The 17,512-nt window shown below is 41.2% G+C and overlaps 1 protein-coding gene across 1 annotated transcript; it reads left to right on the top strand.

The window, feature by feature from the left end:
• The first annotated feature begins 213 nt into the window (after positions 1-213).
• LOC134187150 (cell division cycle 5-related protein-like) lies at positions 214-16,355 on the top strand. Its single transcript, XM_062655266.1, has 10 exons — positions 214-284; positions 3,678-3,702; positions 4,589-4,628; positions 4,702-4,820; positions 6,826-6,993; positions 7,223-7,330; positions 7,390-7,479; positions 7,542-7,625; positions 15,989-16,117; positions 16,174-16,355. The coding sequence occupies exons 1-10, from the start codon at positions 214-216 to the stop codon at positions 16,303-16,305; spliced, it is 966 nt and encodes a 321-aa protein (XP_062511250.1). The 3' UTR covers positions 16,306-16,355.
• The last annotated feature ends 1,157 nt before the right edge of the window (positions 16,356-17,512 follow it).

The following is a 17,512-nucleotide window of genomic DNA, read 5'->3' as shown; positions in this document are numbered from 1 at the left end:
TTCAGGTGCTATGGGCAATGGCATCTCCCTAGTGACAGATTCGAAGTTAGACAGACAGCTCCACCTATTCTACGGCTTCACTTTCAGGTTTGTCCCCAGCATACAAAAGGCATGGCGCTCCGCCGTGCCTTGGCTCCCGCTTGGTACTGGCCCGCCATGCTTTACTGAGTAGGCAGTGACTACTCTACAGTCCGTTCACACATTTTGCGCGGTATGGGAAAATTTGTAGATCTGAGGATTCTGAGCACGTACAAGTGTGTACCGATAGCAGGTGGAGACAACCGGTAAATAGAGATGGGGGTACATGTAATGTAGTTATGATTATTTAACCCCAAAACTGACAAGTTCCGCATTGTGATGTATAAAGCGCCGTCCTAGACCCGCCTCGTTTTGACATAAGCAGATAAGGTAAATGTTTAACTGCATTCTTTTAGAATCACCATACACTAATTTAATTAGCTGTTTCTATAACAGTTGTTCTTTGAGTCTACTGTTCTCTAGTGTAGCTATGAAGACAACGAACTTTGTATTTTAAAAATTTGCAAAGTTGTTTGAGGCAAGCAACTAATTCTTTCCATATTATTTTAGTTCTTTGCCTAGAGGGCCTGGGATGTTTGGTGTGATGGTAAGACCAATTTGGGGAATAACTACCATATGGTATGAACTTGATTGCAATACAAGTACTCAAAAAGCAACAGTGGTTGTCATGCACCGCCCACAGTTACGTCGTTAGCAACTGCAGTTTCCCCTCTAGCATCACTAAACATTTTTAATTTGGGGTGTAGCTACTGCAGAATATTAGACAGCTTTAGAGAACTAACAATGAACAGGTTAACAATAGAAATAAATGAGGAAGACTTGTCAGAACTGCGACAAGGTTCTCCATAGAGACCAAAAAATATAACAATGACTAGCACAACTGGGGTGCTTTTCTTTTGCCTCTTCTGCTCTTCTGGAATAGAGGTGTCAGAAGAGAACAGAAGAGGTCGATCATGCGCAGTCTGATCAGAAGAGCCAAGCCAAAGAAATGACCAGAAGAGGATCTAGAAGAGCTGAGCATGCGCATTAATAGTTTTAGAGTACAGACGTACTCTAGTTGTGAAATTAATTAGCAAAATAAGGTTTTCACTAAAGAAATTGGATCTCTACTTGAAGAGGCGACTTCTACAACCGTTGTCTCCGTTTCTGGTGCCTCAAAAGGGGTCCTTGGAGAACACCCACTAGCAGCAGCTGTAGTTGTGGGACTTGATATTGCTGGAAGACCACTTGGTTTCCAAAGCAATGGAAGTGAAGGCCGCTCGTACGGCTCCATCAATACGAGCGTTTTTAATGCACATGTCTCACAAGTCACGAGACCTCTTCTCTTCTGCCTCTTCCGCCTTTCGGCCAGAAGAAGTCTCGTGACTCTTCTAACACTTTAGAAGAAGGGGGAGAAGCAAAAGAAACGACCAGAAAAGGTCGCGCGACTCTTCTGGCCTCTTCCAGAAGAGCAGAAGAGGCAAAAGAAATGCACCCCAAGCTTGATTCTTGTTGCTATTTTGTTGGGAGCATCTAGGCGAATCTAAGGCATGTCATTGTAGCGGAGTAGGTAGCAGTCTGTAGATATGTTGCCCCTCCCAATCACGTGTTCTTGACTGATTATGCGAATCAAATATCTATTGCTTGAGCTCTGAAAATTTCTCACAGGCTTTAACGGACTTTTTAGTTTGACGCGTATTCCAAGTTGTGATATACTGCAATGTGTGAGTCATACTAATCCTTTACCTAAAACCCCTCCTCTTTTTAGCACAATGATTGTGGTAAGTCTGAGAATGTGCACACGCTAGATTAGTTTTGCGAAAATGAGTGCTCCATTACTGAAAGACAACGTAGCTGCCAGTCTACTTCTAGCCTCGCCCCAGACACAGTGTGGATTGCAGCCCCGGATGCGCTTCCATCACCACTAAGTTTGGTATGGTACCGTCTTTTTGGGCGGGAGTAAGTATGTGATTTTAGGTCGCTGTCAAGCGTTAGTAAGAGATTAGCGTAGCGGTGAAATGTCAGATCAGAAATGGCACTTGCAGTGCATCATACGCCTTTGAACGCATACACAGGTTCTCAGTTGAAGCTGCAATGCGTCATATGCCTCTACTGCAATGCATTGGACTGCTGCTTACGTACTGCACACTAATTAGCGAAGATCCCACACGACAGTCGTTACCTGCAATCTACTACGCCGACAAAGTACACTTGTAACTGACACTAATCATGTCCCTAGGGACATGATTAACGCTGACTGCAAGGGGCAGTACCATACCAGACATAGTGGTGACGGAAGCGCATCCGGGGCTGCAATCCACACTGTTTCTGGGGCGAGGCTAGTCTACTTCCCCATGATGCTCCATCAGAGTTAATTCCCGTTCATGTCAGTGGCAATGGCAACTGCCTCTTTCGTGCCTTGAAAGTGGCATTGGCTGCAACCGAAAAATGTTTGCAAGTGGCAACGGTTAGTGATCTTCGAAGAAACTGCGCCGACGAACTGGAAAAGACGGAGCAATTTACGCAGCCCTTATTGTAAGGCAAGCCCTTAGCGTCAGTGTCAGGGATGGTGACACGTTGCATCCAGGATCGTTAGTATGGTCATGTCTATCGAATGCTGCTTTGACAGATTTGACAAGTGTAGCGGTAAAAAAGCGTACTGTTGTAAACTTTAAAAGGTGTTTTCTTTTCTTTTAACAGGTAATGGCATCTGATTCCCGGTAGCAATTGTCCGAAAGCGTTGCAACAAATGAGAACAAAATAAGTTTTAGGTTTGGTACACATCAGTAGAACACTGGGTATATAGACAGGTCTATATATACTATCTGTAATAAGACTGTCAAGCAAGTTTGATTGGCTTCTAGATTAAAATGCGTTAAGTTAAAAATTATGCAGGGGCGTGGTCATGAGAATTTCTGCCATGCCTTACAAAAATCCTGGGGACAACCCTGACTTTCGTCGTCTTCCGAGCCATTCTCCACATCACCAGTATCTACTTCATACGATAATGAAGGTTGTACGCACACAGACCATTCAAACCGTCATGCACCAACGATTCCGGATGCTGACATTGCCGTAAACAATAGTGTTTTGCCCGCTAACGATCGTACCTCGTGAAGAGTATGATTGTGCAAATCTTTCTTGATATCATCGCTGTCTTCATCACTAGAGTTGCTTGCTCTGTCACAATCACTGCCTGAGCTAGTCATCAAAATGTTTTATGCTAGCTCGCCATCTCACTTTTACGTCATATGTACATGCCCTGAATCTACTGCTCAAAACCGGATGCGATAAACTGGAGGCACATTACGGCATAAGTTTCTTTTAGAAAGCTTGCTTTTATAAATCTAAAATTATTTTTTCTCGTATGTGCACCTTTACAGGGATTTCCTAACCCTTTCAAACATGCGTCCTTATCTATTGTGCATATTTAACTTTGTCCCACAAGGCGTGGCCAAAGTTGGTGATGTGTTGTGCTAACCCTAACCTTTCAGCTCACGAAAAACACCAAATTCATCGACACGGTGTACTGTGGTGTACTGTTGAGTTCCTGCTGTAGGCATTTGCGTTTTGGTTTCTCATTTGTATACATGAACTCCATCTGTTTGCCTGTCATCACTGTAGTATGATTATAATATATCTATCTATATCTTACACAGGTATATGGAAACGAGGCGTTTGAAAGTGTGAAGTTGAATGGCTAGCAGCACGTCTGGCTCTCTTTTATTAATTATTTATTTAAGTTTAGGTTATCTAAGCCAGCCCTTCCTGCAAAGGAAACCAAAGGATAACCTTTGCATATCAAAATATGTTCTGATGGAATGGGGGAGGGATGGTCACTATCCAATTATCTTGTAGGATCAACTGACCAACAGCTAAATCCTTTTGACATATAGTAGAGCAGCTCGTAGATAATCAGTCGTCTAATGAGCACACTTGGTGTGGTAGGCTTGCAGCGAGGGTTTAGCAGTTGAGTGGTTTTTTTATATTAGACAAGAATGCACATAAAAGGATGCATCCTGCTCTCTGAAATCTGCATCCCGCTCTCTGAAATCTGCGTCCCAACTTCCTCAAATGCTGCATCCCAGGACGCATCAAATGTATTGTAGGAAAATCACTGCTTTATAGCTATCATATAAAAATTTAAAGTAGTTTTCGATTTTTGCCTGTGAGTGGCTATATTTTTTAATCATACTCGACAGTGGCGGTTTTATTGTGCCTTACTACATTAGAAACAAGTTAATTAACTAGGATATGTTACTTGCTAGTACGTAGCTACGTAGTAGGGACACATGGTTACCTAGAGATAAGCTTAGTTAAATGTATGAGGGTACGACACATGCAGAGCCAACTTTTTAAACAGTACAATACAAGATTGCTTCAAACTGTTTAGTCGTCGTCGCTGTCACCATTATCCAGCATATCTTGTTCAGCTCGAACGACCTGTGAATCTGTGTCTTCACAGTGATCGCACTGCAAACATCTGTGCACAGCAGCTGCATGGTCACTTTATATTTCTGTTAGGCTATATGATTAACTCTAAACGAGTGTGTCATGCTTTGCATGTTAGTTTGTCTTAGGCAGCTTGCTAAATTGTCAAACTCTACACAGTGAGCTTGTGGAAACACGCTTCCTTTGTTTGTGTAATGAGTAAATTGACTCTGTTAATGTTTGCTTGTATAGCTGAAGCTGAGAGAAAACGTCAATCTCAATCTGTACAAAGACACCTTCCTCGCCCATCAGAATTGAACAGAAATATTGTTCGGCCAACAACAGAGCAGCCACTCAGTGACTTACAAAAGGTCATTCACTCATAATCATAATAATTGCTAACGTTGTGTAGTATCAGCAGAGAAGATACTTTGAAAAATTAGAGCATGACAAATGGCAGGCTCACAATTCATATCAGTAGAAGCGCAGAATTTCTTTTAAATTGATGGTGTACACGGTACAGTATTACCCTGTATGCAGGCATTGCCCGGGTTTGTGGGCACGGAAACCACTAGAAATGGCCTTAAACAAAGGTAAATCTTTTCTAAAATTGCATAATGAAAAGGGTTAGACTTGATCTACGTAGGAGTGCTTTCAGTTTTTGCAAATCTACTCTACAAAGTGAGAAAAGCTCTTGTCAATATATGGGGTGTGGCTAAATTAAATTTTTCTTTTTCCAGTAAGGATTACTCTAAGTCTACAACACATCGGATCTTGAAATTTGGGGATAAGGCATAAAATAATCTGACTTAATTTCTTTTAACAAAATAAAGGAGAGTTATTGAAGAAAACAGTTGTTTTGCCATTATGCACCACAGACCTCTGATCAAATTCATTCAGTGCACTCTCCCGTGTCAACATCTAGCAACGCTTTTAAGTCACGTGTGATCATAGTGAATGCTGATTGGTTGCTACTATGCAATGGAGAGCAGATCGTTGCTACTATGCAATGGAGAGCAGATCGTTGCTACGAAGCGCATTTTACAATTTGAGTGTCTGTGATGTGCCATTAAAGTTATGAAGATATCTGGTTAACAGGTGCAAGCTTTGTCAGTTTTATAGCTGGGATCTTTAATCAGTATTACGCATTTTGCAGTTGCCGTACACTACAGATTGGCGATGTAATTGACAGGAGAGACTTTGGCTGATGGACTATATGGAAGTTAACAATGTTTGCTTTCACTGTACTGCTATCATTAAATGTCCTACCTCATTGATATAGTTATTTGGAAAGCAGAAGATAGGTTCATAACTGCTCACTGTGTAGCTTGATGAACTATCATCTGTGAGTGTGTCTTTCCCTGAATGGCTTTCCAGTACGGCAGTCGTAAAACTTTGTGCACGTTTCTATATCTGCATGTGCAGCATGCTTTTACTGTTATACCAATAATGGTTGAGTTTGGATACTATGGTTGGGTATGGGTGCTGGACTGTTAGTTTTATTGGTATATGTTGTTTCAGTTTAATCTTCAATCATAACACTGTAATTTAAAGTATATGAAGTTTGAAGTGAAACCAGCTCCTCGTGCCAACTGATGAAAAAGAAGTTCCAGTGATATTCACAGGTTGAGGTCCAGCTCATGGTGTGGTAACTTCTTGTGTATTGTGATGTGTGGGTGACTCATGCCATGAGGGTGACAGGTGTTATGAGGATGCAAGGGTGATATGGGTGTAACAGGCGACATGTGCTGGGACAGTTACATGGCTTGTGCAAAGATGTCAGGTCTCATGCAGTGCTTTCAAGAAATGATTAAGGAGTGAAGTTTAGAGCTGGAGCAAGTACTGACGAAACTGGGGTAGCAAGACATGAAATTGATACATATCTTGCCAAACCATTGGTCAAATTTTACAGCTGAAACTCTTGACTGGCAGTGCAGAAACCGATATCTATTATTTTCCAGCTGCAACTGCACAGAGCAATTATTATCTGAAGCATCCGGTGTGCCATCAGAGAGACACTTTTTAATTGCTAGACACACTCCAAAACAGAAAACTTTATTGCTCCTGAAAAAGACTAACTGCTTGATTGATTTTACTTAGACAATGGTGACTATGTGCTTGAACTATGAAGAAACGACTGTGGGCCTTTATTTGCTGTTAGGAAACATGATTGTTGAGGAATATGGGTACTTACTGTGGTAAATAGGCTACTGTATCGGTGATAGGCCGCATAAAACTTATTTGTTACTGGTTTATCAGTAAATCTCTATCATGACAACACTTTTAAGGATGGTGGAGTTTGTATTTGCTGGTGGACTGCTTGAGTTCTTATGGCAACACCTGAGTGTTAATGAGTTTGTGTATGCCTTTCTGTAGGCTGAAGATATGGTGAAGCACGAAATGCTGCGAATGTTGTGTAATGATGCTGTTAATCATCCAACTGCAGACCAAGCTGGTAAGAAAGGAAAAGCATCAATTGCTAGTCTTCGGGGAGAGTTGGAGGCAAATCCACTGTCTAAGATTGCAGATGAAGAAATGCAAGAGGTGGTAATGATTGGGTGGGGAGCTGTTGGTCTGTATGCATGTGTTCTTGAATCAGTCAGTCTGTACAGTTAGCTGTTTCTTTGACTTATGTGCTATTAGGGATGTGTGTATGCATCTATTTTTGTCTTCTTGATTTCATTTTCTTTGTTTTTCGCCTTGCATGGTTTTGTTAACCCAGTCGAGGACAACTGATGGTAATCCTAATATTACAATGGATTTGTTGTGTCAGGCAAGAAACTTGTTAGCTGAAGAAATGACTGTTGTCAAGAATGGCATGGAACATGGAGACTTATCACTTGAAGCGTACAGCACTGTGTGGGACGAATGTTATGATCAGGTTTTTTGTTCCTACCTTTAATAATGTCATTGTGTCAGTGTTGGTTTGAACATTATCAGGTGATGTTCATTCCAAGTCAGAATCGTATCACACGTGCTGCTATGGCAAGCAAGAAGGACCGGTTGGAGTCTCTTGAAAAAAAACTTGATGTTAGTGATGTGTTGTGTAGTATTAATTTTTTGCCAATTTTCGATGTATTTGCTTGGTATAGAGAAATCGAGGGCACATGATGAAGGATGCCAAACGTGCGGCTAAGATGGAGAAGAAACTGAAAGTGCTCATGGGAGGTTACCAGGTTGGTTGGTTTGGTGTATGTCTGAAGTTAGGTGCGTAGTTGTGAGATGTGTACTAACTGGTGCTTTAGGAGATAGACAGGGTTGTCCTTTGCAGATTTCGGAAGTGCAGTGCAAATGTCCTTTCCTAAAACCATGCCTACATTAACCATGACCACGTTATAGATGCTGTATCACCAACTTCAAACTGATGATCTCATACACGTCCTGCACAGTTTGCACATTGCACCTTGCGACCTTGCAGTCTCATCCCATTGTCCGGAAGGAAACTTTTCAATCTACATGGGTTGATCAAATCTATGCAGTCTGTCTATGATGAGATTGCTTGGGTGGAGGAGCTTTGTCAGTAGTCTCGTGGCTTGTGTATCCCATCTTATGATCAGTCTCATCTTCAGGCCACTCCAAGAAATGTATTTGCAGTACTTCAAATTTGACACGGGCGGTTATTATTATCTTTACGCAAGCCTAACAAATAGTTTTAATGGCATTAACTCTGAAGACAATCTACTAACATTATTTGACTTTACTGTTTCCATCCGTACAAACTATAAACAAGTACAGCAAATTGAAGTAAATACTTCTTCACTCTTTCTTTGGAATTGCAGTGCTCTAAACAGATAGGATAGTATCCAGTGATTGTACTGTGTATGCAGAATAATAGTTTTCTTAATCGGAGACAAAATCATTAGGGCGGCTACCAGAAACTACTGTATTTGTTGGAGTGGCCTCATTGATGACTTGCCTATAAAGTATCTGGTGCAGAGCTATCATTTTACCTTGTCTAATTAATTTTCTTGAGATTAGCAATATAGGCTCTTAAATTAAGTTAGTTTGTTTTTAATGTCTTGATCTGAGAGCAAACTGATACCCTCTTTTATTCAACTCATAGCAGCATCTTGCATTGCCTTTCTACAGCATGAGGAGGCAAAATTTTAATTTTCTTGACATGTTGGAAATCAGACTACTCTGCAACTGCAATCTTTTATACACATTAGTGCAGGCAGGCTTTGCTGTGTCAGTAATTGAATCAACAGTATGTTATTGTTTGTAAAGGTTTTGCCTATATTGAATGTCCTTCATGAAACCTGCCAGGTTGCACGAAGACAGTAGGACCAGGTTAAGAAATACGGAAATGTTGAGGCTCATTGCTCATCTCAAAAGGCGTAGCACTGTGCTATGCCACAAACGTCTTGGGAAGAACTCCGTATATGTCTGTTCATATCACCACAATGCGTTAGCATTGGTATGTAGGGTTGAGTTATTGTTCAGTTCTTCTGTGAGAGTGGGTATCAGTATCAACCGTTTATGCTACAAAGCGGATTTTTACACCAAATCTCTGTGCTTTGGTGTAAAAATCCGACCCCCACTTAAATTTCTCGATGATGCAAACACTACACTTTCCAGTATATTTGACTCCACACCCACACCCCTCCCGTGTAAAATGCACGTGTTGTCGCCCTCCACAACACTTTCAGCAATCGAAGACTTCTTGCTACTCTTCTAGCATTTGTGTTTCTGTCAAAGTTCTGATTGCATTTGCACCAAATCCAACCTATACGTCTCCTACACTGAGCGCTACACAGAGAGTGTGTCAATTTCTACCCTCAATGTCCATCTTGCCAATTGCATACTGCACATGCTTACATACACCATTATTGATCTGACGGCAGTTATCCTGTGGTTTCAATATCTTTTTTTACTTTTTTAATTAATTAAAGAATTTCAAAAATGGAAACAAGTACAAAAATATTTTGAAGTAGTGAGAAAGATGTAGGGCGTGCTGTGACATCTTTCATGAATTCACTCGTACAGACTGAGCAATGCATCATCTCTACATTACACCATTAACATAATCAACATTAGGTGTTTTATACCTTAGTAAAAATGGTGGGTGGAGTTCAAATTCATTCGTTTGTCCGTTCAAGTTAACTTTGTCATTTCCAATTGGCATTATGTTAGTCATTTCAAATCTGTTATTAATTTAAGCATTTCAAATTGGCTACTGAGGCATACAAGTACGTATATCAATTGCACGCAATTGCCATTTTACTGATTGACCACAATAGATTGAAATTGACATATGTACACTGTACTGAGCTGAGCAAATACACTGCATCACACAAACGATATGTTAGCATTACAGTAAAAACAGAACACTAAGTTAATTAAGTCATCTCATGTCAATTTGCCTTTGTCTATAATGGTTTGTCAGTGTCTTTGACAATGACTAAGGCAACAGACAACTAGAAGTGGATCTAAAGTTGATTCAACTGCTTCTTTAGCAATGTCATTCATATTTTGGCGTTTATGTGCTAGCTACATGTGTTTTGCCTTGTGGAGTGTCGATTGGTTCTGATTGACGTTTAGACAACTGTTTCTTAACTTAATGGATCTCTTTACCACTGATCAACATCGTCAATTCTATTCAAAGCTGGATTGTACAGACCAAGTCGAATTACTAGAATGCCATTGTGGGTCTCCACAATTTGCTTGGTTATATTTGACAGTTGTCAGCAAGAAATTTTATCCATTCCAGAAAGTCTGTCTTCTTGAGACTGCCTTCACGACTAGTATAGTAAACTATGCCAAGGGTTTTCTCGATAACTTAGAGGAGCACTCCAGAGAACTGTGCTGCGTCTAGTGCAGCGTCTAGTGTGCAGTGTAGTGCGCTACTGACTCCACCTTCGCTAGCTATTGGGAAATCCATGCTAACCAAGTTGGGTATTTGTGTTGGCGCTGTCTCAGAGCAAACCTGACAGATGTACGGTAAGAACGTTTCATGGGCTGTTCAAAAATTTTGTCCACCAAGTGGAGCATTTTTTGCCCCTCATCGGATCACTTGAGCCTTACTGATGCAATCGCATTCCCAGAAATGGTTTTTCTGCTGTTTCCGTTGCTCCAAGCACGGTAGAAACCGCCTGCTACTTTCAGATCGTCTAGCGACTGACCTTTCATATAATCTATTTCCATTCGGCAACTTTCGAGAGGATCGGTGTTTGGTGTGATTCTTTGGCATTGAAGGCAATGGACGCTGTCGTCGATCATGTTGTCATAGTGTACGAGGCACTCATCTCCATGAAGGAACACTTTCGAGAACACACAACCAAAATGTAGAACAGTGCAATTAACATGAAGATACACCAGGCACGGACCCAGAGCTTCAAGATGGTGTGTACGATCTATATCAAAAGAATAATAGGAATATTAACACAAGGATCCTACATAACCTCGGTAGTTATGAAACGGCACTACGCACTAAGCTGCCAATTATATATAATTAGCCATCTGAATCTAGTATACGGATAAATTCAATCCTTCAGGGATGTTTTTGTAGTCTGTTTTATGTCGTAGTGAAAGCGTATCTAGGCACGACCATTACGTCCTTTCTGTCCCATGGCAGGTGAGTTTTAAGTTGTCGTAGTTCATGCACTCATACTCCGCTCACAAATAGTGCATGGTTACTGTATGTGTGCATACAAGTAATTCTCAAAAGTGTATTTATTATTGGAAAGTACTGTTTATCTGTGCCTACTGCTAGAGCTTTTTGCGAATTTGAGGGTAAGTTTTCTATTTGAAAAGCCTGGCATTAAACGTTCCAACATCCCAGCTCCTCGTCCAAAGTTGGAGGACTATAGGCAGATCCTCTTGGTAAAACGCTCCAAGCTCTTCCGCTTGTTTCCGAAAGGTATCTGTACACTTAGCTATGGCAGGACAAGGGTTAGTCCAAGCACTGACTTTTTCTGCGTTTCATAAAATCTTTTCCTGCGCCATGCACAAACAAAGAAATCATGACATCCCAACAACATTTGAGTGTAAACACTTAGATTATTTGACCAAGGAAGTGATCCGGAAACAGAACGACAATAGTTCTTGTAGAGTACTCTTCCATTGTGTCTGTTAGAACATTTACGTGGTTCTTTTGCATACCACAATGACGAGATAAGGATGGCACACGGGTATACAGCTGCATGAACTTTTTTAGCTGCATATTTGAACCATCGGTCACTGTCCTGACATGTTGTCCCTGAAATGCTGCAGCTAGTGGAAAGTCCTATCTACGTCTTCATATATTCTCTAGAATCTTTTTTATAGAATTTGTATAGAAATTCCTCAAGACACGCTCATTGGGTTAGGGGTGCACGTGCACCATCTCTGGATCTGTGTCTGTTACACCATAATTAGCATGACACAGCAAATTTGAAATGACTAATGACAGCTTTGAAATGACTGTGAATGAATTTGAAATGACAAATGACCAATTTGAAATGTCTGTGAATGAATCTATTTGACATAAGGCCAATTTGAAATGACAAAGTATGAACTGGAACTGACAAAGTACAATTTGAATTGACATAACGCAAATTTGAAATGAAAGGGAGCACTACAGTGCTGAACCCTAGGCACCGAGAAATTGACCCTTTCAGTTCTGGGTACTTTGGTTGTACAGTAGAATTAGCAATGTGCTTCCAAATGCACTGCAAAGCAGGAAACTTACCTATGCGTGTGTTCCTACAACACCCAACAATTGATTTTAGCCTCCAGAACGAAGCACAGGTACGTACTCCAATCACAACAACACCAAACAGTTGCTGCACAGATGTACTGGCAAGCACCTACGTGCAAGCATGCACAAATTAACACCACATGCACATCACTAGACACAAGCATCCCAACACTTGTTTATACAGATGGCTGAGTCACACCTATTTATACAGGTGGTTGAGAAAGAACAGGCAGTCTTATCATCAAACAGTAAATCACTTTGGTGTGGCGCTTTGTCGCAGGTTCACTCATTCTCTTTTCACTCTCCATTTGCTATGACCTTGAAGGTACAGTCGAAAGTCATGATCAGTAATCAAAATTGGAACGTTGTGCGTGACTCGGCTTAGACTAGCGGACAAGCTCCAACAACCATACATATGTCAGGATTACACGAGCAATAACAGTGAACGCATGCTATACATTCCAAAGTTGTTTACTTGGTAGTTTCCGTCGAGTCAGTATTTTTGTCGAGTTGGTCGGTCCCCACTTCCAGTGTGACAACTACTATAACCCTCACAACGCCTAGGGTCAATGACTATGAAATGACTACGAACGAATTTGATTTGAAAATTGTTTAGTCACAGGGCTGCATAGTGCTAGTAAATCACTCCCATTGGCGAGTGATTTTTTTGAACTGGCCACTAGATCATTGATTTTATTGGTCTGGTGCGAGTGAATTTTGTGAGATGGTTTTCATATTGAAAAGTGTTGTGTTGGTACCTGACAGCAGCTTTAGGTTTGTAAAACAATAGTAAAATTAATTGACACCAAGTTAATAAGCCCAATTAACCCATGGACACTGTGGAACATGTCAATTAAAGATTAATGACACACTGTGAAGCTTGTGGCAGGCCAGCTAACCAATGTTAGATAATTGGTACGTGTCCTAAACATGTGAGTCTAATTAATTCCATGGGCAGGGAGAGTGGCAGCTGTATAAACATTACACATGTGTAGTTGCCTGTAAGTACTCTCTGTTCTCGTTGACTTTGCGCTTTGAAAATCTGTAATAACTTCTGTGCAATAGGGTGGACAGTGACGATCTTGGTATCGTTCAAAACCGCAGTTCCTGGATTTTTTATAGTTAAGGTAACAAAGAGGTATGTATTACAGGTGATTTGATAAAGCTCTTGCATATCAAGAGTCGTTAGGGTTTTGACTCATTAGGGTTTTGACTCATTAAGAAGGTATGGTCTTACAACAAGACTGCAGCTAATAGAGGAAGTAGCCAATTAGCAAGGTCACTAAACAGTTTGCTGCCTTGACATCAACACACAGTCGCTCTTGTTTCGTAAGTAGTTGCTTGGTATTTCTGACTCCTCTTCTTGTTCTGTTTTATCTTGATAACCTGCGACTTTTCCTACTGTTACCTAACATCTTTGTATTGTAATATGACCTCTAAATGTACAGTTAATGGGATATCACTTAACATCTGAGTGTGGTAAACAAATACAGCTGTATCATTAGTCACTTCCTAGCGCAAGGTCAACACAAACAGAGTAGTTGTGCAGTGTTGATGGTGTACTGTACCCTGGTGATATGTGGATCAAGAGACCTAAGACCTGTGGAGGTGACAGGAGACAGTGACTGCCTACTCCATGCTGCTAGCTTGCTCACCACTAGCAGACAACGCTTCATTCTACAAACATATGTGTAGGACTGCGAGGCTCACAATTTGTTTGCCGAGTAAATTTTATTATTTACTTGCCAAATGCAAGCATTTCTACTGGAGCGTGTGCAGCTATGTATTCAGTCTTTGGGTTTGCTTTTTTTGTGGACAACTGCTCTTGTGTTTGTTTTTGATGTCTCAATTGGCTGTATTGATGTTTGCTTTGTCATAGTATCTTTAAGTATGCTTTAGTATGTCTGTCAGTTTGTCAATATGTCAACAGTCTGTGTTGTGTGTGTGTGTGTGTGTGTGTGTGTGTGTGTGCATGTGTGTGTGTATGTGTGTGTAGCCTCGGCCTACAGACCGTGTAGCACCAATTAAAATCGGCCTCCACAGGTCTGAAATGGTTCTCCCTTTTTTAATATATTATGGTTGGTCCCATGACCATCATCAGTGTTCAGTTTCATAAGTGCATACCTTTCAATTACAGGTGTAATACAAGGACAACAAAGACATGCATGGCGTGGTTGTAATATGCTGTATATCAGGGAATTCTGTACACAAACGATGACTTATAGTGCACTTTACACAACATCACATCCCTACACCTTGTGGCTTGTATTGTGCACCTGTCGACAGCAGTAACGACTCCTTTGAATCCCAGAGCTGTGCTTCAAGTAACTCCTCAACAACAAATTCAACATACGGTGCGGCATACGTGTCAAACCAGCTGCATGCTGAACGACTTCATGATCACATGTAGTACACAACAGACTAAGACACATGCCAATTGCATCTGTGACTTCATTAGTAAAAGAAAGTGTTTCTTATCTAGCATCCCATATATGTTAACTAGAGATACAACATGCAGACCTTTTACACAATGACAAAACGGTAGCTACAGCAAACACAAACAAGGGTACCTCATACAGTGCAATGCGACACGACATTCTAGCATGGCATGTATTACAATGTAATGTTGGAAAGGTATGCATTTGTGACACTGAACACTAATGGTGGTTCTAGGACCAACCGCAATATATTGAGAACAAGCAGCAGCATCCCAGACCCGTGGAGGTCGATTTTAATTGGCGTTACATAGGTCTTGGAGGTCAAGGTTTGTGTGTGTGTGTGTGTGTGTGTGTGTGTGTGTGTGTGTGTGTGTGTGTGTGTGTGTGTGTGTGTGTGTGTGTGTGTGTGTTTGCTTGCTCATGCAGAAACCAGTCCTTTCACAAGATGATGCATAAACACTTGCAATGTCCGGGGGGAGGGGGGTGGTGAAGGAGGGGTGAAGTCAGGCTCGAGTTTGCAGCATCCCGTCGAGGAGAAAGCCCGATTGGAGACATTCACCACTCAAACAAATCGTCGACTCTGTATCCTCCAAGTAGAGTGCCCTTCAATGTTTGTGCATCTTCGATCAGGATGCACGTCGCTATTGGCTCTTAGCTAATGTAATTTCGCTCTGACTCAAGTGCCTGCAGTCTTGACACATGCCATCCAAGTCTACAAACAACAGGCCGACTCTTTCCAGCTCTTCTTGTTGTCTGTCACTCGTTCTAAAAACGCTGGGCTTAAAGCTTACCACAGAGATCGGCCAACCAAATTTCGACCACAACTTATGCAAATCATATCTCTGCACGTTGCCATGCTTTCAGTGAAAATACCACGCTTTGTAGATGCACTTGTTCAATGCATGCAACCGTACGACACCCTGAGCGACTAGAAGTTGTTTTCACGCACTGCCTATTCGTTCAAGTAAGACAAAGGAGAAGATGACTTGCAGGTGTAGCTCACACGCTAACAAAATGTAGCCTTGGCCTCCCAGACCTGTGTACAGTCGATTCAAAATTGTCCTCTACAACAAAATGTGATATCAGACGGTAAAAGCAATTGACTACTCAGTTAGTTATAAATGCATTAGCAGAGAGCCAATATTGACGGGCATTGCTATCAGCAATTATTGTGAATGCACATGCATGCACAAACACTAACAAATGTGTAAAATCCTGATTGTACGATAGTGTCGGCGGTTTCCTTTGAGTGGCAAATGTCTCCAGCCAGTTTTTTCTCCTCTGCAAGGGGGAGAGAGATGATCGGCAGAACACTCGAGCCTAGGGTGCGTTATGCATGTTGACATGTGTGTACAAGGGCATGCATGGTGTCATGCGCATGTATGTCAATATGTTAATAAGATAGTGGTATTATTGTTATTAGGCACGTGCACTTGGCTTGTCAAAACAGATGGCAGACATCCATGACCAGGTGGAGCAAACATTTGTTGAAATGAAAACTTTTGAAGCTCTTAGAATTCAGGAGTTGCAGTCAATTCCGAGACGATTAGAGGTCTGCAGTGATGTCTTTTTAACATTCTCAGTGTAGTGTATACATTCTATTTGTAGTCTCTAAATGAAGCGGTCACTCGACAGTCAGAAAGAGAGAGAGAACTACAGTATCGATTCTCACGACTGATAGTTGAAAGGGACATCATATTTTCTGGAAATGAACAGCTGACTGCAACTGTGCTTGTATGACATATATCTTGTGATTGTAATGTGATACAGTATTGGTAGGATTAAAGGAACACTCCGGAGAACTGCACAGCTTTAGTAGTCTCGCGTAGCCAGACCCTTCCTGCCTACATTCTGCTGACGAGAAAGAGTCTGGGGAAATGCTTTGTATGGATTTCCCACCACATTCTGTTTGGTTAAAGAGGTGTTTATACTGTCTTTGGTGGGCTATCAAAATTCATAATGAACACGACAACACTGCGTGTAGCAAAGGTCATATCGTGACACTGTAGTTGTTTTAGCGTTCCAATAACAACAACTGTCACAAATCACTTGAGTGGGAGGGGCTGGTGGGAATTGTGATTGGGTAACTGAAAAACAGAGCCACGTGACAGATGGATGGACTGAAGACTGGTGTTTTGACTGGAGACCAGCACTTGACGAATTGGGGAGAGAGCTGAACAATGTAGAGTCAAGTTGGAGCAAATTTAGTTTCCCCAACCAGTCTTGTGAATGCAAATAGCTCACCTGAGCTATAGAAATGTGTAAATAGGGTGTTGTCTGTGGTTTAGCACTTTGGAGAAAAAACCAGGGGGAATTTTTGATTGACAAGAGGGAGCGTAATATGCTAATAGCGGTTTAGCGCTTTGGGGGATTTAATTTAAAAAACATTGTAATTATAATATTTAATTTTGGCATATTCATCTTTATCGGTGTCCTGTGTAGCCTCGACACACTAGGCCTTCTTTCCCTTTTGGTGGTCCTTCCATGCCAGAGTAGCAACGGGGCGGTATCACATGATGTTGTCTCCTTAAAGCAAAAGGATGCCCAGTGACTCTTTATGTCATTAGACAACTTAACTAATTATGTCTTTAGGGAAACCCACCCTTTGTTGGTTTGTTTCATATTGCTAAAGACTTGCAAAAGAGATCAGGTGTGTTTTCGTCTACAGCAGGGCATGCCGTCATACCAAACGTATTGGAACGGAAATGCAGTCAGTAGCTATGCATGCTGGCCTTTGTGATGCTGCTTAGTTTAGTTTAGTTTTATTAGGGAGACTATTCAATCAAAAGATTGATCTACCATAATTCCCAGATAACACATACTAAATACTACATGGACAAACATAAACTAAAACTAAGTTAGTTTAAGAGCAAAAGAGTTTTAAGGTTCTTTTTGAAGGGCAATAAAGTAGTGTATGTTTGGGCAAGTTGTTCCAAAGTTGACTTCC

Source organism: Corticium candelabrum, chromosome 11, assembly GCF_963422355.1.
Source record: "Corticium candelabrum chromosome 11, ooCorCand1.1, whole genome shotgun sequence".
Classification (NCBI taxonomy): Eukaryota; Metazoa; Porifera; class Homoscleromorpha; order Homosclerophorida; family Plakinidae; genus Corticium; species Corticium candelabrum.
This window is presented reverse-complemented; position numbering and strand designations above follow the sequence as displayed.